The sequence below is a fragment of the Bos grunniens genome, chromosome 15 (assembly GCF_055505025.1).
Source record: "Bos grunniens cultivar Pamir isolate PY7600 chromosome 15, Bosgru_T2T1.0, whole genome shotgun sequence".
NCBI lineage: Eukaryota > Metazoa > Chordata > Mammalia > Artiodactyla > Bovidae > Bos > Bos grunniens.
The window spans coordinates 77242834-77267920 of NC_141179.1; the positions used below are offsets into that span (position 1 = coordinate 77242834).

The following is a 25087-nucleotide window of genomic DNA, read 5'->3' on the forward strand; positions in this document are numbered from 1 at the left end:
TCCCAGTGCTGTTCATGGGGCAGCTCAGGAAGCGCCAGCCCCACCCCTGGACAAGCGGCACGTGAGGGACCTGCCACCCCTAGAACAGGGCCAGGTGAGAGGGGACATGGCAGCCTGAACTTAGCATTTCAGATGTTCCAGGCTTGGGGCGTCCATGGATTATTTCATGCGATCCTCACGCGAGGTAGTAAACCGAGACTTGGAGAAGTACCTTGTTCAAGGCCACACGGCTACGCAGGGCCTACGTCTGACTTGAAATATAGGCGATACTGAGGCCTGTGCTGCACTGTGAAGAGCTTGTCCTGCGACAAGCCTCCAGAGAAGAGGAGGGCAGGCTTGTGAGGGGGGAGTAGTTACATCCATCTAACGTCTTTAAGGGACGTCCCAGGTGGCGCTACAGATAGAGTCCCCCTGCCAATCAACGCAGGAGAGGCAAGAGGTGGGGACGGCAGTTCACTCCCTGGGTGGGGAAGATCCCCTGGAGTAGGAAGTGACACCCCTCTCCAATATTCTTGCCTGGGAAATGCAACTGGCTACTCCATGGGGCTGCAGAGTTGGATGTGACTGAGCACAGATTATTAAATTATCAGATCTACGCCCCCCAAAGGCTCGGTATTTTAAGCATCTTCACTCTCAAGGGTTGTGGGATAGCAGATTGGAGTAGGGGCCCTAGCATCAGACTGCCTGAAAGTGTTAGTCGCTCAGTCGCGTGGGACTCTGTGACGCCATGGACTGTAGCCCACCAGGCTCCTCTGTCCATGGAATTCTCTAGGCAAGAATACTGTAGTGGGTAGCCATTCCCTTCTCCGGGGGATCTTCTCAACCTAGGGATCAAACCCAGGTGCCCTGCATTGCAGGCAGATTTTTTTACCATCTGAGCCACCTGGGAAGTCCATATTTTGGCGTCAGCCTTAAAAAGGATAATCATGGGAATTCCCTGGTGGTCCTGTGGTTAGGACTCTGTGCTTCTAATGCTGGGGCCCAGGTTTGATCCATGGTCAGGAAACTAGGATTCTGCAAGCCGCCACTAAGCGCAGAGGGGAAAAAAAAGGGCGGGGGGATAACCACGGTTAAGTCGCTTGACTTCCCGGAGCCTCGGTTCCCCTATGTATAAGATCTATATGATGACATTAATAAGGTTTTGAGGATTAAAGGAGACCATTGGCATTGTGTACTTAGCAGAGCGTCTGGCACCTGGTCAGCTCTCCACGAGTCACCACTGCTCTTGTTCTCCCTGCTGCCTGGTGTGGTGAAAGTTCCTCAGCCACTTCCTTCTCTGGGCCCTGAAAAAGCCAGGTGCTGGGGTTGTTGCTGCCTGGAATTTCCACTCCCACCGTGGTTATCAGACTGGAGTAATTTGTTTTCCTAAAAAATGGGAACACGTTGTGGAAGTGGATTCTTACAGGGTTTGGACAGTCTTAGGAGCCGTGGAACCTTGAAGGTGTCTTCACAGCACGTGCCTGTGTGCCGTGCTCGGAGGGCAGTGTACGGGACGGCTCGTAGCTCTGACACATCGTTGCCCTTCTACGTAGCTCTAGTTTCTAGCTGACCTCGGCGTATTGCTCTTCCTGTTGGGTGTATGTTTGACTCAGGGAAGCGGGCACTGCAGCCTACGATGTGTGTGCCAGGGAGTTGCCTCCGGTGTGAGACGCTGATCTCTCGGTGACCACCTCTAGGACGCGGGATTCTCAACCCCGGGCTCAGAGGTGGGTGGAGCATGGGCGGTCACCTTCTGGGCCTAGGAGCTAAGATCTTTAGATTTCACGGTTTAAGGCTGGAGGGGACCTAAGGTAGGTGTCTTTATCCACCTCTCCCCTTCCTCTCCTTTTTTCCCATTCTCATTTTTAAAAAATACATCAAGGAAGAATTAGGACTGAGTTCCTCATTCTTAGGTTCTCGTTGACCAGAAAGTAGGGTAAAAACTGGAAAACTCAGTGAGCATGTAGGATCTTGGCAGCCCAGAGCAGGGGGAAGGCATTGTTAGTTGTAATACCCCAAATCTGCTTTTTCAACAAGGGCGTACCTTCTCACAAGACTGATGGCCACTTTGCTAATTCAAGATCCAAGCACAGCCATTCTTCTAAATACATTCCTTCTGTCTTCCTTTCAGTGAAAGGCTTACTTCTATGTTCCCATTAGAAGGGAGAGGCAAATTTAATTTTATTTCAGGCAGCAGGTGGACCATCTGAAAATCATGACTAGAATCAGTAGAGGATTCATTTCCCATCACCCTTTCATTTCTTGAACACCACTTAAGAGGTGTGTAGAAAAGTTCTTTTGACTTAAATGTTTTCTGACTGTGGAAGGGGGCTTTGTGGAACGTACTGCAGAGGTGAATTCTCAGTTTATTTCTTTTTTATTTTTTAAACATGATTTATTTGACCTTATCAGATCTTAGTTGTGGCTAGTTGTATTTTCAGTTGAGGCATGTGGGATCTAGTTCCCTGACCAGGGATAGAACCTGGACACCTTGGAACTGCGGAGTCTTAGCCAGTGGACCACCAGGGAGGCTCTATTTCTAGGCTTTACTGAGACCGAGTGTGAAGCAACTGTTAGTCTAGATTCAGAGACTCCGCTGACCGGGCAGGAAGCCCCTGTGCTCTCCGTATTCCGTTAGTAGGGTGACCCCCAGTCTAGTTGTGCTGTGACAACCGCTGGGGCCCAGCTGGTCCGTGGGCACAAGGTCACACGCGCCCGGGCAGCAAGGTGGCAGGAGACCTAAGAGCTCCCTGGAACCATGGTGATGATGGGATGGGCGTCGTGACCGAAAATCTCAAAGCAAGGAGGAAAGATTTCTTTGCCCCCCTAGGAGCTGCATGTGGAAAGCAGGAGAGTTGAGTTCCTCTTATTCCAAAGGAGTGAAAGAAAGCATCAAGCCTGTGGGCCAAGAAAACGCAGAGCTCTGTAAGGAGCGGTGATGATCCTTTCTCCAACTGGCTGAGCACCCAGCAGGTCTCAAGAACAGGCAATGGACAGCTGCCCAACACTCCCTGACACGGAGCATCTTGGAACACAGTTATAGTTAATGCAAACTTTATTTATAAAAGACTCTTAAATTAGTTGTTTCATGCCATGCATTCATACAGAATACAGTGACCCTTCAGGGCTACAAGGAGAAGAGCTCACAAACTCAAAGGAAAACTAGTCAAGAGTTTCTAATAGTTAAAAGCTAGGAAAGATTAGGACAACTTTACAAATGAGCAATTAAAAAGAAAAAGGATATGGAAACTAGTCTGAGCTGAGAGGAGGCCCGCTGTTTACAGGTCTGTACACTAAACTAAGACACGGACAGCCTTCTAGAGAGGCAGGATGCTGGCGGAGAGAAGCGGACGATGTGCCAAAGATTGTGCCCAACGGCTCCTCCCCCAGGTCCACAGCATGATACACACAACCGGCCTGCGCACACTAGGCCTGCCGAGGCCGCCGGAACTATGAGGACTCCTAGTTTAGTCAACTAAAGCTGCAGGGCGCCAGGGGAGCGGGGCGGTTCATTTGCGACTGCTCTTTATTCTCTCCAGTCTCTTTTTCAAGTCGTCAATGTTAGCTGTGGAGGAGGAGGAGGTGGTCGTGGCTCCTGAAGAGCGGGTCTGGTTGGAGTCCAGGTCTGAGTGCTGGTGCTGCTCCCGCGACTCGCGGAGCTGAGAGAGTTTGCTGTGCAGCATGTCTGTGGAGGAGGCCACAGTGGGAACTGCTGGTTTGGAGAGCAAAGAGGTCAACGGAGGTCGGTCATCCTGCTGTCGAGAGAGGGAGACGTGCTGTCAAGCGGGTCGGGAGGCGGCTCTGGAGCAATACACTCCGAGGCTGGGTCGCGGCCTCTCTGGCCAGCCTGGCCTGCTCTGCTGGTCACCACCCTCCCCGCCCCACAGGGGACGAGCAGTACCTTTGTATTGTCCAGACCGCATCGCTGCCGGAGGATTTTCAGCCTCTCCAGGTAGACGGACGGCCCCACCTCTTCTCCGTTTGTGTTGCCTAAGGAGGACACTGTGCTTGTGGCGGTGGGCACGCACGTGACCTCCATCTGAGGGGAGATGCCTAAGGGGGAAAAGTGGGAGTATTCAGATATATACCCCCTGCCCCACTGCCCTTTTTAAATCTTCCACCGAAGGGAACACTTTGGGGCTTGAATAGCACCACTCTACCTGATGACTACCTGGAGTTGGTGATAAAAGGTATTCTGAAATACATAAGATATACTTAATGAGAACTTCCAAAACTGTTAAGAGAAAAGCATTGAATTTTTTTTTTGGCCTCATCCTGTGGCATGTGGGATCTAGTTCCCTGAACAGGGGTTGAACCCACACTCCCTGCAATGGAAGTGAGGAGCCTTAACCCCTGGGCCACCAGGGGAACCCCAGAAGGGTGCTGAGTGTTGAGCTGGCCATCCTTCTGCCTCCTGAGCTGCGCAGAGGTTTATCCTTGTCACCCCTGCTGAACTGGGCAATCCAAAGAGCCTGAGCTACTCCTGAGTAAATGCTAAGTGCCCAAGTAAAGAACCTGAAGGACTTTAAATACTCTCAAGAATCAGACTGATTTCGACCAGGTGATACACAGGGGAACGCTCTTATTCCAACCAGGGAGGACAGCAAGGAGCTCAGGAGGAAGAGGAGGAAACTGAGGTGTTCAAAGAGGAGGAGGAGGAGCTGGAGCACTGAGACCAATATTCTGGGAGGAGTGGGGACAACCAGAGCCAAATCAAACCAAAACAAAATCTATCACAGTTCTAAATTTCTGAGCAGAACCACAAAATGCAAGCATTTAAAATATCCAATTTGATATCAATGAAAAGGCATCACATAAGCCAAGAGAACTGGGAAGAAAAGCCTCTATGGCAAACAGAACAAAGTAAAGCAGGCTACTCCTGAGAAACAGGGATCCTTTCAGGTACAGATGAGAATACTCTGAGGGCAAAGAGTGAAGAACAACGCAGTGATGCGGGAAGCCTGAGCACTTTCAGGCATTCAGTTACTGGTGGGGTCACATGCCTGCGCTGCAAACATCGAGCTTTCCCAGAAAGGACTCTGGACATGAGACGGAGGCCCCGTCCCGATGACCTCAACCAGGGACGCCCGCGTGCAGCCCCTGACACCGCTCACTGCGCTTCCAGAAGGGACTCTGGGTCGTGGAGAGGCGTTAAGTTAAGGGATTTAAAGACAAGACCAACTATGGGGAAAACAAAAACAAATAAAAAAACCCAGTAACAACAACAACAAAACAACAAGAAGATACAAGTGACACTGCAGCCTAGAAAGGCTCGTGGTGAGAGAGAGCCTGAGACGCGCAGAGGACAGCTGCACAGGCACAGAGCCTGGGGCTAGAGTAGCCGAGGCCACTGCACTTGCCAAGAACTAAACGCGGGAGCGCTGTGAGGGCTCTGCCTGGTGAGGGCTGCAGCAGCCGGACCTTGTTTTGGGTTAAGGCTCTGGGCTATTTTTTGCCACTGATACCTCCGAAGTCTTCCTTTTGTCTCTAGATCCTTGAGCTGTAATTCTCCAATACAGGCTTTTTTCACTGTGCGGACAGTAATATTCCAGCTTAACATCAGGACAGGCACTTGCTCATATATAGTCAACAAAATACCTACTGAGTGCCTACTATGTGCCAGGCAACAAAACGGATAAAAATCTTTACCCTTGTGAATTTTAAATCTTAGCAGAAACAAACATCCATCAATCAATCTAACGAACATGATGTCTCATGGTGTGTGTCATGGCAGGTAAAGTACTAGGAGGAGTGAGGTCCGGTAGGTCGCAAGCTGTAATCAGGCCTCACGGAGTGACACAGATGAGGAGGAGGAAACAAGACTGTCGTGGAGAAGAGCAATCTGAACAAGACAGCCAGTGCAGAGGCCTTAAGAAGGTGTGTGCCTGGTGCGTCCCAGGAACGGCGAGGGGCTGGTGAAGCTGCAGCGGCACAGAAGTCAGAGAGGGTAGCAGGAGGGAGACAGTTCTAGAGGGATCAGGAGGCCACATCATGTCAGACCTTTCGTGTAAGGCTTTCTGCTCCGCTGAATGAAAGGGAGGGCCTTTGGAAAATGTTTGAGGAGCGTTGTTTTGATGTTGTGTGTGGAAGTGACTACAGGGAGATGGGACAGAGCGCTATAATCCACGTAAGAGAAGCAGGCATTTCTCTCTGTTTTTTGGCCGCACCGTGTGGCAAGCGGGATCTTAGCTCCCCAGCCAGGGACTGAACCTGCGCCCCCTGCACTGAAGTACGGAGTCTTAACCACTGGACCGCGCGACAAGTCCCTCAAAGGATTCCCTGACAGAGCGGAAGAGAAAACGTAAAAGTTGGGGGTTAAGCAAACCAGAAGGACAAAGTTGCCATCCAGTGAGACGGAGAGGAACGCAACTGGAGCAGGTTTTGGGGACTACCAGGAACTTGGTGTTTGATGTCAGGCATGAGCTGTCAGCTGGGAGCAGGGAGGAGGTCTGAGCTGGACAACAGAGAAAATTGGGCTTTGCTGGCATAGAAACTGTATTTAAAGTGATGAGAGAAGATGGATTAGTTATGGGGGTGAGACTAAGAACCCAGGGCGACACCAACATTAAGAGCTCGAAGAGGAAGAATCGGCCGGAGAGCCCCGGGGGGCAGCAGGGAGGAAGGCGGGGACCGAGAGAGCGCAGAGGCCCCGGCCCAGCGCAGAGGCTGTTTCCAGGGACAGCGCGCGGCCGGTGCTGGACCCTGACACGGATTGAGGCTGAGTGAGGGCTGGCCTCTGCCTCACTGCGGCCGTTACGCCTGAGAGGCGGGGACAGAAACGCAGACCCAGCGGCAGCCTGGTGGTGAGGCGGGGAGCGACTCTGAGCCTGTCCTGGAGGCGCCGGGGGGAGCTGTACCTGCCGAGGTGGGAAGGCGGCCTTTGCCCTCCCTCTCCATCTCAATCACCCGAAGGCCTCTCTCAACATAGCTCTGGAAGAACTGTGAGGAGTTTTTCAGAAATGGTTCAATGTCAGCATCTGAATATTTCTTCTTGTATTCATATAACTCTGCTAGGCCCTGAAAAGGAGGTGGAGACAGATGTTAGTGACTCTTTTCCATAAAGCAGATCCCCATTTGGGTCAACCTTTTTCCTCTCACCTCTTTAGTATTCTCTTTAGAGCCAATCTTCTTAAAAATCTCAGCTAAGAAATCGTTCACTTTGGCCTTTGATGATTTTTCATCCTAAAGACACGAGGAAGGAACCATTGGTTAGATCTGAGTTATTAGTTAGGAACCAGTGGTTGGAAAAGAACTGAATATCTTCTCTCAGACTTCAGCCCTTCCTGGTATGTTCCTGCAGATAACAGAAGCAGAGCTGCGGAGGCTGCAGCAGAAACAGTAACAGTCTCAGGTCTTCAGCTAAACTTAGGGAGGAAAGTCCCTCCCTAAATCTATCTGGGCACCAATCGATGCCTTAGGCACGGACACAGAAACTTTTCTTAGGGACAAAAAGCACAGGTGAGAGTTGGTATTTGAGAACTTCAAGGTGACTAGACTAATCCCTGAGCCTTCACCTTAGGCCCTAAGAAAGACAGGCTCCAGTGGCCTATCCCTTCGGCAAGATCACTTCTCTCAGTCTTTTAAGTCAGGACACTCACAATTCGAGATGCTCCCTTTTCTGTTTCCTTATCAGACTTGCTCCCGGTCTGGTCCATACTGTGCTTCATCATCCGGCAGAGGTGGGCCTCCAACTCTGACTCGTTCTTGTTGTCAATCATAGTCAGGTGGTCCAGGATCTGAGGGAGAAACGTGTACGGTGAATGGCAGCGGTGCCGTTCTCCCAAGCTACCACGGGATGGTTGCTGCTCTCACTCACCTTGGGCCCTTTCAGTTTGCATAGAGTGTGCAGCAGCGTTTTTAGGGTCCTTATGGGAAATTCACTTTTGCATTGCTTGAGTTTTTCTTTGGGGAAGACCTTCATGAAAATGTGTATATCCAGAAGAATTCTGTCCAGATTAATGCTGTTGATGGTGTCAGGCAGTAGTCGAACCATCCTCCAGAGACACTATTTAAAAAGCAAACGAAAGTCAGATGGAGTCGCTGAAGAACGAGGATAGCCTGTCACCATGCTTCCCTAAGCTCTGGGGCCACCTCCAAAGGACGGTCAGGGACGTGCAAGTGGCACCTCACGAACTGCCGAGTGCGGCTGCTAACTGGGCACTGTCATTTACCTCAACCGTGTCCCTGGCTAAGGTCAGACAGGTCGTCTACCTGACCACTTCATTCCTCTTGCCCACACCCTAGAGAGGGGACCTTGAACGATAAGGAAATGTGGAAATTCTGTCCTGGGTATGTTTGGTTCCTGAGAGTAGTTCATATCACCTAATCAAATCTACTCTGAGGAAACAAAAATATTTTACACTATGACAGTGCAGTAACAGTATTATAATGTTACAGATATGTTCATCTGCAGCTTTTCAAAAAGAGACCAAAACATTATAAATCTATACATATTTTTCCCCCCATGAGAAATGAAATTTGTCTCATCAAACTTCTTGCCTTTACATTCTAGGAAAACTGGAGACATTCACAAAATAGTTCTATCTTTTCACTGTTTGAGACCAGGAATTTTTTTAGGCCTGAACTGGGGGTATAGCAGGAAAGGAAAAATGGACAACAACTGTATTATTCAGGCGTGCCGGCTGACTTACTTCAATCCTCTTTCCCTACACTTTAAAAGAAAAGATACCAAATTATGTCAACTTCACCTTCATAACAAGCTCTGAGAACTTGGGAGAACTGGCTGTTGCTAGGAGACTGTCTTGGAGCAAAACAAGAAGGGCACTAGAAAACAAACCCAACACAATAGCATTAATGTTTCAAGCCTGCATTCCAATTAAAATCAGTAATTGAAAGGCCAAGTGTAAGCAGTCTCTATCCATCTGAGAAATGAAGAGGTCATGCATCAGGAACTGTCCTTGATTACTCAGTCATTAAGAAATAAACATCATCGAAGCTTTGTAAGTTACCACTTGGTAAATGGTAAAGCTTGAAGCTATTTCTCATTGTCACTGGTAAGAAAGGAATGTACATGCAATGAAATGTATACCAAAGAGGAGGTGACTGACAAATTCCACGGTCCTGTTCTAGAAAACTCATAACATTGGCTGGCTTACTGAGCTGTTACTATAACTGCTGTCTCAGGTTGGAATAACTTTGGTTCTTGAGGAAGAGAAGAGTAGTAATTTATCAGACAAACCTAAACTTACAACTGCTCTAGTACCTTTTGGTTTCTATGCGTAGACAAAAGAGAGGCTGTTCCAGACTCTAATGCTCATAGTACAAATATACCTCAGGATGTTGGTCTGGTCTGACTTCTCCAGAACTTTCACCACCAAGAGGTTCACAGAGCGGACCACCTGCTGCCCTTCCTCCAGATCTTCAATTCGAGAATCCAGCATTAAGGTGATGAGGCCATGCATCAGGTCTTTCAAAACTCCAGTGGAGGCCTCCCGGGCGAGGCTTTCTATCTGAAACAGCTATCCGATGAGAATTCTGTTAGAGAGGCGTGAAACTCAACGTACACAGTGAGGAAGAGAAACCTGGGCGTCACAGTCTAATAAACGATTACACTGTATTTATAAAAATTCACAGTACTAGGTGAAAAATAAAGATCACTACTCTCCCAAACCTCCAGTAATAGCGAAAATTAATTGGTGTGCTTCATTCCTGTTATGAAAAGTATTTTTAATGTGAACACATACTTCCTATTCATTACTGTAAAAAGATCTTATTTTTATGATTATGTAAATTACACCCTGAGACAGTCATTACTGACAATCAGTTTCTGTGAAAAGCCAGCTAGGGCCCAACCATAACCAATGAAGAAACTGGCAGAAAGCAGAATTTCAGGTAGTCTGTAAGTCTCCTCACAATAAGGTGAGGGGAACGCTGTCCAGCGTCCAGTGGAGTAGCCAATAGCTTACACGGAAAAGTCCCACAAATGACCTGTTTCCCATGTTTCACTGGAACATCAGAACCGACTCAGGCTTGAGAACCTGGGTGGGATGAGAGACTGAAGGGAAACTCAGGCTCTGCAGAGGTAGCCTTACCGAAATCATGTTGCCAATGATACAGCTATACAACTTGATGATTTCATCCTTCTCCAGCTTCTCATCTGCCATATGCGTGTTGTAGATGAGTCTCAGCTGCATGAACGTAGCTATGAGGAACTGATCAATATGGCCAGACATGGCTTCAGCTTTGTCTTCCTGTCTCAGGACCTCATCGATCTGATAACAAAAATCCAAGATGTATTTTCCAAGCTTCATACTTCTAGGTAGCAGGAAGACACTACAAGTCTCTGTAATATTTATTAGCAAAGCACTTCTAATATCTTAGCTGGAAAAAACTCAATTACTTATCATACAAATAACTAGTCCTTAAGGACTCATTCAATAAATATTTACAGAGCAAGATACTATGGTGTGAGCTATTATTCTAAGAGGCTTGCCATCTAGTTTAGGAGATAATAATCCTTGTGTTTAAATGCTAATTTATTAAAGAGAGTGTTTTTATACCCATTATGTCATTTGATTATTCCAACAGCTCTGAGAGGTAGAAACAGACAGGGCTGGATGTAAGACCTTCATTTACCAGATGAGAAAATGAGGCTCAGTAAAATCAGGCTACTTAGTTCAAATTCAATACTCAAGTTTTCCACATCTCGGTCCAGGTTCTTTTTGGTTCAGTAGACTGGTTGTTACTAATAGTAAAATTTTACTATGGGAAAAACACATACTTCCTATTCACTACTGTAAAAAGATCTTATTTTTATGATTACATAAATTTCACCCTGAGACAATCATTACTGACAATCACAATATTCATGCCCACTCTTTCCTGCAAGGATGCTACACTGCACAACTCCAGGGGCACCATCTATACAAAGTGCAACGTGAATGGTGCCATCTTGTGTTGAGAAGCTGGTGGTCCTTCTTTAATTTCTTTATGCATGTATACCCATAAGCACATACAATTTTATATCATTGGAACAGTTTAATAACAGTTTCAACGTGGACAAAATAATTAAAAATATATATATATATATATATATACACATTGGGGGGGGCTTACTCTTTTTCCAAGGTAATTAACATCAACAGCCTGATATACTTTCATGCTCACAGAATCACATATAACCACACATGCACACATACACAGGGTCAAGGTTTAGGGCACTGTTTATTCCATAAGAATATTTATAGTATACACAGTTCTCTGCATCTATCTTTCCTAACAGAAAATTACAAAAATCCTTAAAGTCAACAATTCTACTCTTAAAGGCTGTATAATAGTCCACATATAGACACACCAAAACCTAATCATTCCCTGACCAATCAACTAGTTTGGATATCTTGTTCACTACAATTTTACAATAAACATCTTTGTGTGTATATATATATCCCAAGGTACTTGTCTTTTAATTTCTAAAAAAAAAAAAAGGATAAAAACTCTTTGTGCCAAGAGTTTAACTTTTAGGTTGAAGGATAAAACATTTAAAATTATAATAGATATCAGTACTGTTTTCTTTAAAAACGCACTAACAGGTAATTGACATTTCTACATGTAATGTGTAAGAGGACTGTTTTTTCAGTGTCTCTATCAGCTGGAAGTATTATTACTCATTTTACCTTTTGTCACGCTCAAAGTTTGAATGTGATGATCTTACTATTTTAATGTGCATTTCTGTGGTGGGGAGGTGCTGGACATCTTTTCACATGTGTTTATTGGCCATTTGGATATCATCTGTGACTTGCCTATTCTTTTTTTTTTTTTTTAATATAAATTTTATTTATTTATTTATTTTTTAAATTTTATTTTATTTTTAAACTTTACATAATTGTATTAGTTTTGCCAAATATCAAAATGAATCCGCCACAGGTATACATGTGTTCCCCTACCTGAACCCTCCTCCCTCCTCCCTCCCCACACCAGGGTGCCTATTCTTATCCTTGATCTACTTATTTTTTTATAGGTTCTCTTTTTCTCAAGGTAAGTTAGTAAGAGTTCTGTTTCCTGTAGTTACTGGTCCTTTATTGGTCATATGCAAATATATCCCACAATATAACACTTGTTTATTGACAGTATACAGTAAATTTCTCCAAATTAAAATCTTAAAATTTTTATATGATCAAATTTGTCTTTTCATTTTAGGTTCTGGGTTTCCTTCCTTATTTTTCAATGGTTTCCCCAAATTCCTTGGTTATTTCAAAAAATTTAAGAGGGGGATCAGCTGAAACAAGTTTCCACAGAGTTGCATGAATGCTTAGTTCGCTTCAGGGTTCATGTGTGTTATCTTATTTTTTAGAAGAATCTCTTCCACATCTATGGTTAGTTCCTTTTTCACCCCAGTACTTATATTTTTGCTCTCCAATCAGGCTAGTAAGGGAATTTTAACCTCAAACTTTTTTTTTTTAACGAGAACTGGCTTTTAGAATTTCATGAATTTTAGCTATATTACTTACTCGCAAATTTTTAATTTTTTTATTTTTCTAATTTCTAAGTATAAGTACTAAGTTACTTTATTTTAGCTTTTCTTCACTAATAAATGCACTTCAGGCAATATATTTTTCTGAGTTCAGTAGCTTCAGTATAGTTGTAGAGGGGAATTGTTTCCTTCACTGTTGCTGCTGCTGCTGCTAAGTTGCTTCAGTCGTGTCCGACTCTGTGCGACCCCATAGACGGCAGCCCACTAGGCTCCCCCATCCCTGGGATTCTCCAGGCAAGAACACTGGAGTGGCTTGCCATTTCCTTCTCCAATGCAGGAAAGTGTTAAGAGTTTCGATTTTTTTTCCACTTTTTTATTTTTTAAACTATGAAAGTATGATAAGACATTTACATAAGACTTGGAAAATACAGAACAAAGTTACATATAGTGCCCCAAATATTACAATTATTTAAGTAGATAAGATTTTTAGTTGGAGTTTCAATATCAAACTCTCAAAAGTTAGTAGAACAAATATACAGAAAAAGCAGAAGGATACAGCAGACCTGAAAAACGGTATGAACCAATTCAATATAATTAAGATTCATACAATTTTCATACAACAGGACAGACTTTCAATTTAAAGTTCCCATAGACAATAAACTAGGAGACACTGGACCATATCCAGGGACATAAAATAAGGTGAAAGTTTCAAGGTCTAAAGGTGTTGAAATCATAATCTGTTCTCTTACCAGTGTGGAGTTATGTTAGAAATCAATATCAAAAGATATTAATAGCCCACATATTTTCAAGTGCAGTGTGACATTTACCAAGGGAGAGCTTTGACTCAGCCATGGAAAGCCTCAATAAAGTTAGAAGACTGAAAAAACAGAGGCGTGACTGCAGAGAAGAAAGTGTTTACGAATGAGTATATTAGAAATTAATATAAAAATGAGAAATTAACATTAAAGACACTTAAAAAAACTCCATGTATTTGGAAATTAAATGTCCGCTTTTAAATGATGGGTATACCTAACAAGCCATAACAAGGAAAATTAGAAAATATTTGTAAAAGAATAAAGACGATAAGAGAATTTACCAGAGTCTGTCACATGCGGCTGAAGCTGCTCAATGCAACTAAATACACTGCGGAACCTCGAATGAGGTATGAAGACACACCGCGGGCACTGCGTAGACGCTGTGGGACCTGAGCACAACCTGCACTTCAATCGCACTATCTCACACGCTAACTTCTTTTTTTACAACATAGTATTTCTTTATAGTCTCAGAACTGGATTAGAAGTTTTAAGCCTCAAAGTTTTAAGCCTTAGTCACTAAGATAATAAACTTTCTAGTTTTTTATCCATATATTAGATGCCAAAATATATGGAACAATTTCGAATGACTATAAATAAGAAATGTTCCTTTGGTATCTCTGATTTTCTTCAAGAGATCCCTAGTCTTTCCCATTCTGTTGTTTTCCTCTATTTCTTTGCATTGATCGCTGAAGGCTTTCTTATCTCTTCTTGCTGTTCTTTGGAACTCTGCATTCAGATGTTTATAACTTTCCTTTTCTCCTTTGCTTTTCGCTTCTCTCCTTTTCACAGCTATTTGTAAGGCCTCCCCAGACAGCCATTTTGCTTTTTTGCATTTCTTTTCTATGGGAATGGTCTTAATCCCCGTCTCCTGTACAAAGCTCAAAGCCTTTGACTGTGTGGATCACAATAAACTGTGGAAAATTCTGAAAGAGATGGGAATACCAGACCACCTGATCTGCCTCTTGAGAAATTTATATGCAGGTCAGGAAGCAACAGTTAGAACTGGACATGGAACAACAGACTGGTTCCAAATAGGAAAAGGAGTACATCAAGGCTGTATATTGTCACCCTGTTTATTTAACTTATACGCAGAGTACATTATGAGAAACGCTGGACTGGAAGAAACACAAGCTGGACTCAAGATTGCCGGGAGAAATATCAATAACCTCAGATATGCAGATGACACCACCCTTTTGGCAGAAAGTGAAGAGGAACTCAAAAGCCTCTTGATGAAACTGAAAGTGGAGAGTGAAAAAGTTGGCTTAAAGCTCAACATTCAGAAAACGAAGATCATGGATGGCATCCGGTCCCACCACTTCATGGGAAATAGATGGGGAAACAGTGGAAACAGTGTCAGACTTTATTTTTCTGGGCTCCAAAATCACTACAGATGGTGACTGCAGCCATGAAATTAAAAGACGCTTACTCCTTGGAAGGAAAGTTATGACCAACCTAGATAGCATATTCAAAAGCAGAGACATTACTTTGCCAACAAAGGTTCGTCTAGTCAAGGCTATGGTTTTTCCTGTGGTCATGTATGGATGTGAGAGTTGGACTGTGAAGAAAGCTGAGCGCCGCAGAATTGATGCTTTTGAACTGTGGTGTTGGAGAAGACTCTTGAGAGTCCCTTGGACTACAAGGAGATCCAAACAGTCCATTCTGAAGGAGATCAGCCCTGGGATTTCTTTGGAAGGACTGATGCTAAAGCTGAAACTCCAGTACTCTGGCCACCTCATGTGAAGAGTTGACTCATTGGAAAAGACCCTGATGCTGGGAGGGATTGGGGGCAGGAGGAGAAGGGGACGACAGAGGATGAGATGGCTGGATGGCATCACTGACTCGATGGACCTGAGTCTCAGTGAACTCTGGGAATTGGTGATGGACAGGGAGGCCTGGCGTGCTGCGATTCATGGGGTCGCAAAGAGTCTGACACGACTGAGCGACTGATCTGTCTGATCTGATAAATAAGAAATCTAGCATTCTATTCATACTAAGTCAAACAAGTAGAATCAACATGTTGATTTAGGGTGTTTCATACTCTTCGAATAGCCAGTATCTTTTGTGGTATTAATATTATTTATTAAAAATTTTGTTGGGTTATCAGCAAAGAATTTGGTCAGTATATCTTCTACTTTTTGCATTTGTTAAGAGATGTTAATGACTCCTGTGCTTTAAGTTTCCTTTAGATGTGAGTCTGTCTCTGGGCTCTCTGGTCCATCCTGATGGTCTGTCTGCTTTTCCTTGGGCCAGTGCTATGCTGACTTAATTGCAGTGGCTCTGTCATCACTGCTAATACCAGTGGTCTAAGTCCTTTCTACTGTGTTTTTATTTTAAAACACAGTCTTTACTATTTTTAGGCCCTTTGATTTCCCATATAAATTTTAGAACCAGCTTCTCAACTTCAGAAAGAAAAAAAAAAACTGTTAAAATTTTGATTGGAATGGCATTGAATTTACAGATATAACTTGAGGAGAAGCTGGTGTCTTCATGATATTGAATCTTGAGAACACAGTATATTTGTTTATTGGGGAATGTAACAAAATAATGTCATTCAACAAAATTTTAAATTTTCTCTATAAATGTCTTATATGTATGCTGCTTGATCATTCCTAAGTACTTAGGGTTTTATTGTTCAGAGAAGGGGACGACAGAGGATGAGATGGCTGGATGGCATCGCTGACTCGATGGATGTGAGTTTGAGTGAACTCCAGGAGATGGTGATGGAGAAGGAGGCCTGGTGTGCTGTGATTCATGGTGTTGCAAAGAGTAGGATACAAGTGAGCAACTGAACTGAACTGATACATTATATATGTATAGTGTATATATCAGATCAGATCAGTCGCTCAGTTGTGTCTGACTCTGCAACTTCACGAATTGCAGCACGCCAGGCCTCCCTCCCTGTCCATCACCAACTCCCGGAGTTCACTCAAACTCACGTCCATCAAGTCGGTGATGCCATCCAGCCATCTCATCCTCTGTCGTCCCCTTCTCTTGCCCTCAATCCCTCCCAGCATCAGGGTCTTTTCCAACGAGTCAACTCTTCACATGAGGTGGCCAAAGTACTGGAGTTTCAGCTTTAGCATCAGTTCTTCCAGTGAACACCCAGGACTGATCTCCTTTATGATGGACTGGTTGGATCTCTTTGTAGTCCAAGGGACTCTTGAGTCTTCTCCAACACCACAGTTCAAAAGCAGCAATTCTTCGGTGCTCAGCTTTCTTCACAGTCCAACTCTCACATCCATACATGACCACAGGAAAAACCATAGCCTTGACTAGATGGACCTTTGTTGGCAAAGTAATGTCTCTGCTTTTGAATATGCTATCTAGGTTGGTCATAACTTTCCTTCTATATAATGTGTATATATATACATACACAACGAAATGTATATATATGGTGTGTATATATATATACACACCCAATTTTGTTTATTCATTCATCTGTTGATGGACACTTGAACTGTTTCCACCTCCTGGCTATTGTCAATAACGATGCTGTGAACTTTGGAGCATAAGTATTTGTTTGAATCTCTGCTTTCTAGAAGGGGATCTGAGGATCTTATTCTAATTCTATATTTAACTTTTTGAGAAACCACTAAAGTATTTTCCACAATGGTTATAGTATTTTATGTTTCCACCAGCGATACACTCAGGTTCCAGTTTCTCCATATTGTGACAAACATTTGCTATTTTCCATTAAAAAACAAAATTCTAATGGCTGTGCAGTGGTAACTCATTGTGGTTTTGATCTATGTTCCCTGATGACTAATGATGGTGAGCATCTTTTTACTTGCTTATTTGCCATGTGTATACTGTTTTTTTTTATTTTTAAACTTTACATAATTGTATTAGTTTTGTTAGAGAAATGTCTGTTCATGTCCTTTGCCACTTTTTGAACTGAGTTTTGTTTTTTTATAATGAATTATAGGAGTTCTTAAGTATTCTGGATAGGTATTCTATACCTATATAAGCATATTATCTGTAACATCATTTATTATACACCACATATATACATAGGCACATACATTTACATTGACATTTATTTCTGTATCTGTATATTGAAAACCATGAATTCACACTGACGCATCTAATTCCAGTCCAATAGCAGAGTTCATTTTCTTTCCTTGGGCTTCCATATTTTATCACCCTTCTCTGGCCCCCATTTTCCTTATTATATTTATTTGACCAATCCCTTTATATGTAACCAATCTCCCATCTCTGCCACAAGCCCTTCCCCAGGCTAACCTCCACTGTTTGGGCTCTGAGTCCCCATTCTGAGCCACCCACGCGCTGCCCTGCTCCCCTCCACCACACAGGAATATCCTCTTCACCCTGCCTGGGGCGTCCTAATACCATGCCATGTCAGCTCCCCCCATGGATGTCTTCTTCTGGCTTTGGCTCTGCGTCATCCCTCCCAAATGACAGCCTCCTCACAACATTCGGGCTTGGAGACCCTCACACTGGGCTGCTGTGGCTCTCCACTCCCACCCCGAGCTACAAGGTAGGTGCCTTCCTTGTGTTACCCTCCTCCTGGCTTTATGACTGGATCATTAGGAAAGGGAAGCAGAGGAAGAAGAGAACGATTTTTAAAAAACACGTAGTTTCTCTTTGCTCAAAAGTCTCTAATGACTTCCGATAACACTGAAAATCCACACAACTCACCCCAGGGCTTTTACGCTCTCTATGACCTGGTCTCTTCCACCCCTCAAGCTTCACCCTGTACCATTCTCCTTCTCCCACCTACGCTCCAGGCACGCTGGCCTGCGCTGTTTGTGAGCACACCAAGGTCGTTCCCACTCTAGAGCCTTTGTACTAACTGTCCTCTGCTCGAAGCCCAGCTACCCATCTAAGTAACTAGTACTTAGTTCCCTCTCTCCCATTGCCCCATTTGAGTTTTATTTGCACAGTAGTTACTATTGATAGTTTGTGTTTGTCTCTGTCCACTAAAATCTAAGAAAGCTCCATGAAAGCTGGTTACTACCCATTGCTATGTTCCAGCCTCAGGTGAAAGAATGCAGTTGTAAAAAGCAAGGCTCTATTAGAGGTCTACCCTATAGAGCTTCCCTGGTGGCTCAGAAGGTAAAGCGTCTGCCTGCAATGCAGGAGACCCAGGTTCGATTCCTAGGTCAGGAAGATCCCCTGGAGAAGGCAATGGCAATCCACTCCAGCACTCTTGCCTGGAAAATCCCACGGACGGAAGAGCCTGATAGGCTACAGCCCACGGGGTCGCAAAGAGTTGGACACGACTCAGCGACTTCACTTTCACTTTCGATAGAGCAAGCTCTATCCGCGTGCTCTATGCAGCAAGTGATGTCTGAGAGTGGTCCCGTGCGCTTTTCTCATCAGGGTGGCACTGAACACTGCCTGCCTCCCCCTATACTGTACTCAGTGTGCAGCCACCTCTATTACTGCCTCTACAGTCATCTGTGGAATTACCGTCATGGGCAATACCACCATTACCTGTGTCAGAGCTTGGATGCTTGTGTTGATGTCACCACTGGCTACTTGAGAGATAATAAAATTGATTGTGGATGCTGTATTACTGTGCATATCATCAAAGTGTGGAGAAACAGCCCGGATCCTAGAGAGCAGAGCAGAGGAAAACATTCAATTATTACAAGGTATCCTATTGAGTTGGAATTATGCAATTCCCCACTAGATCCATGTTTCAGTAAGGAACCACTATTAGCCAGATAGTAACCTATTCTAAAGGAAATCAGTCCTGAATATTCATTGGAAGGACTTATGCTGAAGCTGAAACTCCAACACTTTGGCCACCTGATGTGAAGAACTGACTCATCTGAAAAGACCCTGATGCTGGGAAAGATTGAGGGCAGGAGGAGAAGGGGCCAACAGAGGATGAGATGGTTGGATGGCATCACTGACTCAATGGACATGAGTTTGAGTAAACTCCGGGAGTTGGTGATGGACAGGGAGGCCTGGTGTGCTGCAGTTCATGGGGTTGCAAAGAGTCAGACACAACTGAGTGACTGAACTAAACTGAATCTATTCTAATAAGTTCTAATTGCACAGAGAACTCTTTTTAATATGTACACTCCGATGATCACGAACTGCTTATACTTAAATGGGTTAACTTACTTGGGCTCAGGAATAAGGACTGGTTCAAAAATGTCATCCAGTTTGTGCTGAACAAGCTCTGGCATTTCACACCGCACTGTACCACTGTCATTCTCAATCTCATCTAGGTCCAGCTGGAATTCTCGGCGAACCATCTGGGCTGCCTCAGGATGCCCACTCATGCTTCGGGCTTGGCTAAGGGAAGCAAAAGGAGGCTCCTGAACTAAAAGAAAGAGACTTCTGAACCTAAGGGCAAGAGCAGCACTGCCAACCGCCCCAAAGCTGTAAGACAGATGTTCAACTTCTGGTTTCAGCCCCCCTGAATGATTTAAATCCTTGCCTTTAAGCAAGTGTCTTTAATGGGCAACAATGTTGGTTCATGAATATCCTGAGAGAGTAGATTAACTTGTACTTACAGTACTGCCAAGTTATAAGTATTCTCTCTAGTTCACTAAAACCAACCAACCTTGTACTGCTATTCCAGTTGCAGCAGTAAATAATAAAAGAATATTTATATTGACTCAAAGGTCACGACTTCTGGGCAAATCCTAAGAAATATCTAGACTGCCTGGATCTTTTCCACCAATTTAACCAGTGTTTATGTTTTTCTAATTACAAGCATCATCCCATGCAGTGTTCAATAAATTTTATACTTCAGGGACAATCAACTCTTTTTAGGAATATTCACTCTTGACGAGTTGGGACCAGCATTACATCTAAGCAGTAGATATTCAGTTTCCAAATTCAAATTGGTTAAAATTATACTCATGATATGACCCAAAATAGATTTGTCTTGCTTAGAAGGCAGTTTTTTGAGTCCCTAAGCCAATTCTGGGTTGCATGCATTTTACTCAGCTTTATGAGAAGAACAGGAACCTGTGCATGACCAAACATTGCACAGGGAAGAAGGCGAACCAACGCTTTGGCCGCATGGCGTTGAGCTGACACCTCTGCTAGCCAGTGGACTTTCAGGGAAGGCTTGACTCGTGGCCACTTGGACACCCTCCACCCTGGTTATAAACTCTACACCAGTAGCCCTCCAGAGGGGATGAATCCAAGTCAGAAGTTAGAAAGATATAAGAGCCCTGCTAATGAGAAATTAGCAGGCAGTACTTACATCCTATAAGTGCGATACATAATTCTGTCCACGGAAAAGCAGTGAAAGAAGGCACAAGACTATTTAGAAGTGGTTTTGAGACAAAGACAATGAAGACTGAAGGATTAAACATTTGGTTACAAGACATATACCCAGACACTGTGTCATGCATGATAATGGCTACAAGAACTCAAGATTATGTTATAGGATAAGCTCTGAGCACACAGAGGCAAAGTCCACAGAAATACCCTCCGACAAGCATCTCAACCCACATACTTGAGTTTGGAGGACATGTCCTCAGCTGGTCCCTTGCGCAGCATGTTGGTGTTGGAGCTTATGCTCTGCGTGCGCTGAGGTTTCTCTTCCACCTGTTTTACTGGTGCAGCCGAAGGCCTTTTCGCTGACCGCTTAATCCTCTCCTCAAGCATGCTCATATCTTTTTCAGAAAGCTGTTAATAGAATCCATATTTATTAACTCACCTCTCTACTAGAATTTCAGAGAATTAAAAACATCATATGGTGGTTTAGTCACTAAGTCGTGTCTGACTCTTATGACCCCATGGACTGTAGCCCACCAGGCTCCTCTGTCCATGGAATTCTCCAGGCAAGAATACTGGAATGCGTTGCCATTTCCTTCTCCAGGGGATCCTCCCGGGTTTCCTGCATTGCAGGCAGATTCTTTACTGAGTGAGCTATGAGGGAAGTCCAAAAACCTCATATAATCTTCATATAATTGGAAGACCCAAGAATTAATTTCCATTTTCATGCTGAAGCAAACAGAATCTCCTAGGTTAGGGTATGTTCACTTTCAAACACTACCTATACTTTAAAATCAACTGCTGCTACAACCTGACTTGCTTTAGTAAGAGAAGATATGAAACAAGGAAAGGATACAAAAGGAAAGACCCCATGAATGACTACAAATAAAAAGGTCAAGAATTAAACAAAACTTCCTCATTTTTGTGGTATCACCACTAAACTAGTGGTGTGACTACGGGCAAGAAGCTTCACTTTTGGTCATCTGTAAAATTCCCATCTGCTTTATCTCCTTCACTGGCCTCACAGTGAGGAGTAAATGAGATAAATGTAAATAAAAATATACAAGCATAGGGTAAATATATGTGCTACTAAGAGGTAACTAGAGTGAAGAACAGGTCCAGTCACGGTAGTGATTGGCTCAGAGGAACTAAGGAGTCAAAAACAGAACCTTCTATGTTTGGAGAGTCTGGCTCATGGCTCAAGACCCTTTTGATCTGACAGGTATCAGAATCCACATTATACATAAGTACTTGTTCACTAAAAAATAAATGCAGTAAAAATTATCAAGGAGATTGCCAGGCACAACTTAAATTCCCAGACTAGCTTACATTTCTTGATTCAAAAATAGTTTTCATCTAAAGCAAATTGGTAAGAGGAGAATGCTCAGAAAGAAAATCTAACTTCCAGTACAATACAGCCTTAAGTGTCCTAAAGTAATCAGATGCGTCGTCAAGGGTTTATATGGATTTCAAGATGTATCGAGAGGTTGAATTTTAATAAAAAGTGGTAAAAACTTAAGAGTTGAGATGGGACGAAATTTGTCACCTACATGATCTTTCAATTCACAACATGCTGAAAATGCTCAGAGAAAAGTGACTCACGGTTCCAATCAGCTTGAACACTTGATCCCCGTGTACATTGTACACCGTGACGATGGTGTTGAGCGCAGCATTGCGCACAGCATTGTCACGGTCTCCTATGTGAATCGCTATCTCCTTTAAGGCTTTTCCTGGGGTTGGTTGGCAAACATTCATGCCATAGGACTCGACCAGACACCCCAGTTCTTCCAGGCACTCTGATGGGGAAGAAAGGCTAGATTAAGGACACTCAACACACATTTGGCACAAAGACCTATCTTTACTGGATACATTTCCCTTGGCATACATGAAGGGCTAAAGTTTTACTCTGGCTCTCCCTTGAATTTCTTCTCGTTTATTGACGTCTACAAAATATACAATGAAACAACGGTGCTGTAGCAAGTACTCCTAGAAGGGATGCCTGTGAGTCAGATGGCCCCTGTGCACTTGACTTTGTCACCAGGGAGGTACTGGGTGGTGCCTGTATCACCTGATACTGTGGCTCCACCAGTGTGCAACTCATCACTCTCACAGTCCAAATCAGAAGGCTGGAACCAAGAAATTTCCTGGTTCCTCTATAAACTACTTCTTTGAGAGGTCACTGTTGCAGACATAGGCATCAATCAATAGTTGCTTTACCTGCTCTCTGCTTGGAGTTTTTGGATTTGGTTCCTTCCATGATGAAAGGGAACATCTTGCTGGCTGGGTAGACAAGGCACATCCGGTTCAGGATGGCACGGACATCTTTACGAATGACATCCTTTGGTTCTCCGACCTGGTCAACAAGGAAAATAATAATAAAGTGAGGCACTGTCTGAGTAGCAAAGGCACCCCCTTGTGTGTTACTACATCTTGAAAGAAGAAAATGAGTGGTGGAAGGTTATCATCATACAACAGATGGAAGACGGGAGAGGGAATAAAAATACAGGAACTGAAGTAGCTGGGAACTTGAGTAATCTTCCAGAGTGAGAACAATGCATTACCTTGAGGATGAGATAGGGGATGAAGGAAGATGCTTCGTTCTCAGTAAGATGATATTCCTCATCACTTAGCAGGGTGAAGAGCAATTTTAAATATTCTAGGGTTTTCATGAGGACGCTTGTATTGGTGTCAAAAAACCGCAACGTAACCCACTTTAAGATAAGATCCAGGCAACCAATGACACCCTCTTTTTCGCTCTCCAAGTGCTTGAAACAAAACAATACAAACCCCCACAAATTAGACTGTGTAAAAATTTAATTTCTATTAGGCAATTAACTCTTAAATTTTACTACAGTCCAAAAAAAAAGATGATAGATTTTTAACCCTCCATTTAAGACCCCAAACTATAGACATGTAGTCATTTATTCAATCAGATTAATAAGAAAGCTGTAAGAACAGAGAACATGGTATATTCTAGTTCCTTCTAAGTCATGCAAACTTCTAATTATTTCTCAGAGCTCAGTATTTTCACACGTCCAAGATTCATGCCCACTTATTTTGTTGCAAACTTACATCAACCATGACAGCAAGGGCCTTGTTATGATGCTGAAAGTCTGAGTGAAACATCTCATCTTGTAACCATTTAGCCACACAGCTAGACATCTGAGTTTTTAACTGCTCGATGTATTCATCCCGTGGAGTAGTAAAATTCCACTTTAGTACCTGAAAAACAAACAAACAAAAAAACGAACAGTGAAATGGGCTGTAAGGGGTTCAACCGAAATGCACAGAGACGTTCTATTCAAAGCAGCTGCAGGAATCAACTTAATAGGATATTTTAAAATTCACCAAGATTAATTTGTAATTAAATATGAATGCAAAGTGCACTTTCAATCTGTCATACTCTGGAAGCTTAATTCTGAAAATCTTTTAGGAATAGAATTTTCAGCAATTTTTACAAAAAAAATCAACGCTCTGTTATTGTATAACATGGTGAATACTGTTGGCATAATTTTAATAAAGGGAAAATTTGAAATGTGTATAAAAAATTTTAATGTACACACTAGTCTAGGCATTTATTATAAATATACTTACATACATACACAAATTGACATTCAAAGATGCCTATGGTTGTATAGTTTATAAGAGCAAATACTAGAAGCAACTTCTAACGTTTAACATAGTGGGTTGAGGTATGTGTACCTGTAAAGACAGGTGCACACATACGATGTACCAATAAACTGAAAGCACATACGTGTACAGATATGGAACAATCTTCAAGACAGTATTTCAAATACCATTAAAAGAAAAAAGTAAGATTCAGAACAAAGAGTATGGCATGTTCCCCCCACTTGTGTATAAGGAAAGCTATGTATTTATACATATGTGATTGTATAGGAACGGAATATTATTATTTTTAGAGTAATAAATTTAAAAACTGGTATTTTCCCTGTTCAGGGAGACTGGAGTAGGAGATATGCTTCTCATACTTTCTATACTTTTTTTGCAATTTGAATTTTTAAAAAATTATGTGTTTTGAAAAAAATTTTAACTGATTAATAAAACCAAAACATCAAAAGATAAATTACTGAACTAGCCATATATAGTTATCAAACCTATCTTTTAAGGTATCAGGTACAAGAAAGATTAAAGGAGTGGCATATTACATATGCGTTAATTGATAAAAATCAATGACTATTTTCCAGTCTTTGATTCTAAACAAAATAAAAACCCCACAAACCCACCAACCCCTCCCCAAAACTTCTACTTCTTTCTACTGGGAGACAAAAAGGCAACAGCTCCATTCCATAGTTTCTTTGGTAGAAATTAATGCTGTAGGATTTAATACTTCCATAATGTATTCTTAGAGAAACAAGATATAATTCACAAGCAAAAGATTTATTAGATATTTCACAATGATACGAATTTCAGACAGAAACTTTAATTCTTGATTATAAAACAAAGCAAAAACAAGCAAAAACTTCCTGAAGACTTTAATTCTTTCCCTACCTTTAGTCCTTTCTCATCTTTCATCCTTTGCTCCTTTCCATTTGGAACAACAATAAAAATAGGACCGGATTTGTCGTCATCCTCCTTTAAGCTGGTTTTGCTCGGAACTTTCTTTCCTTGTGCAGTCTACAACCAAGGTGCAGGG

The 25087-nt window shown here is 43.1% G+C and overlaps 1 protein-coding gene and 1 non-coding gene across 8 annotated transcripts in view; both read right to left on the reverse strand.

Moving 5' to 3' along the window:
- Positions 1–3016: 3016 nt before the first annotated feature.
- Positions 3017–25087, reverse strand: part of CKAP5 (cytoskeleton associated protein 5) — a 105112-nt gene continuing 83041 nt past the window's right edge. For 5 of the 7 annotated variants that reach the window (XM_086341394.1, XM_086341396.1, XM_086341399.1 and 2 more), the window contains exons 28-44: positions 24943–25068; positions 23506–23655; positions 22995–23198; positions 22651–22786; positions 22036–22229; positions 20672–20844; positions 19321–19494; positions 18682–18802; positions 10032–10211; positions 9271–9458; positions 8688–8763; positions 7796–7984; positions 7578–7715; positions 7078–7161; positions 6837–6996; positions 3881–4032; positions 3017–3734 (exon numbers count right to left, since the gene is read on the reverse strand). In XM_086341394.1, the coding sequence (XP_086197520.1) occupies positions 3489–3734; positions 3881–4032; positions 6837–6996; positions 7078–7161; positions 7578–7715; positions 7796–7984; positions 8688–8763; positions 9271–9458; positions 10032–10211; positions 18682–18802; positions 19321–19494; positions 20672–20844; positions 22036–22229; positions 22651–22786; positions 22995–23198; positions 23506–23655; positions 24943–25068 (2691 nt within the window). In that variant the 3' untranslated portion in view covers positions 3017–3488. The remainder of the gene's footprint in view (positions 3735–3880; positions 4033–6836; positions 6997–7077; positions 7162–7577; positions 7716–7795; positions 7985–8687; positions 8764–9270; positions 9459–10031; positions 10212–18681; positions 18803–19320; positions 19495–20671; positions 20845–22035; positions 22230–22650; positions 22787–22994; positions 23199–23505; positions 23656–24942; positions 25069–25087) is intronic. The other 2 variants (XM_086341395.1, XM_086341401.1) reach the window with 1 other exon arrangement.
- On the reverse strand, positions 22434–22544 carry LOC147358527 (small nucleolar RNA SNORD67). Its single transcript, XR_015142520.1, has one exon. It is a non-coding gene; the product is annotated as a small nucleolar RNA SNORD67 (small nucleolar RNA).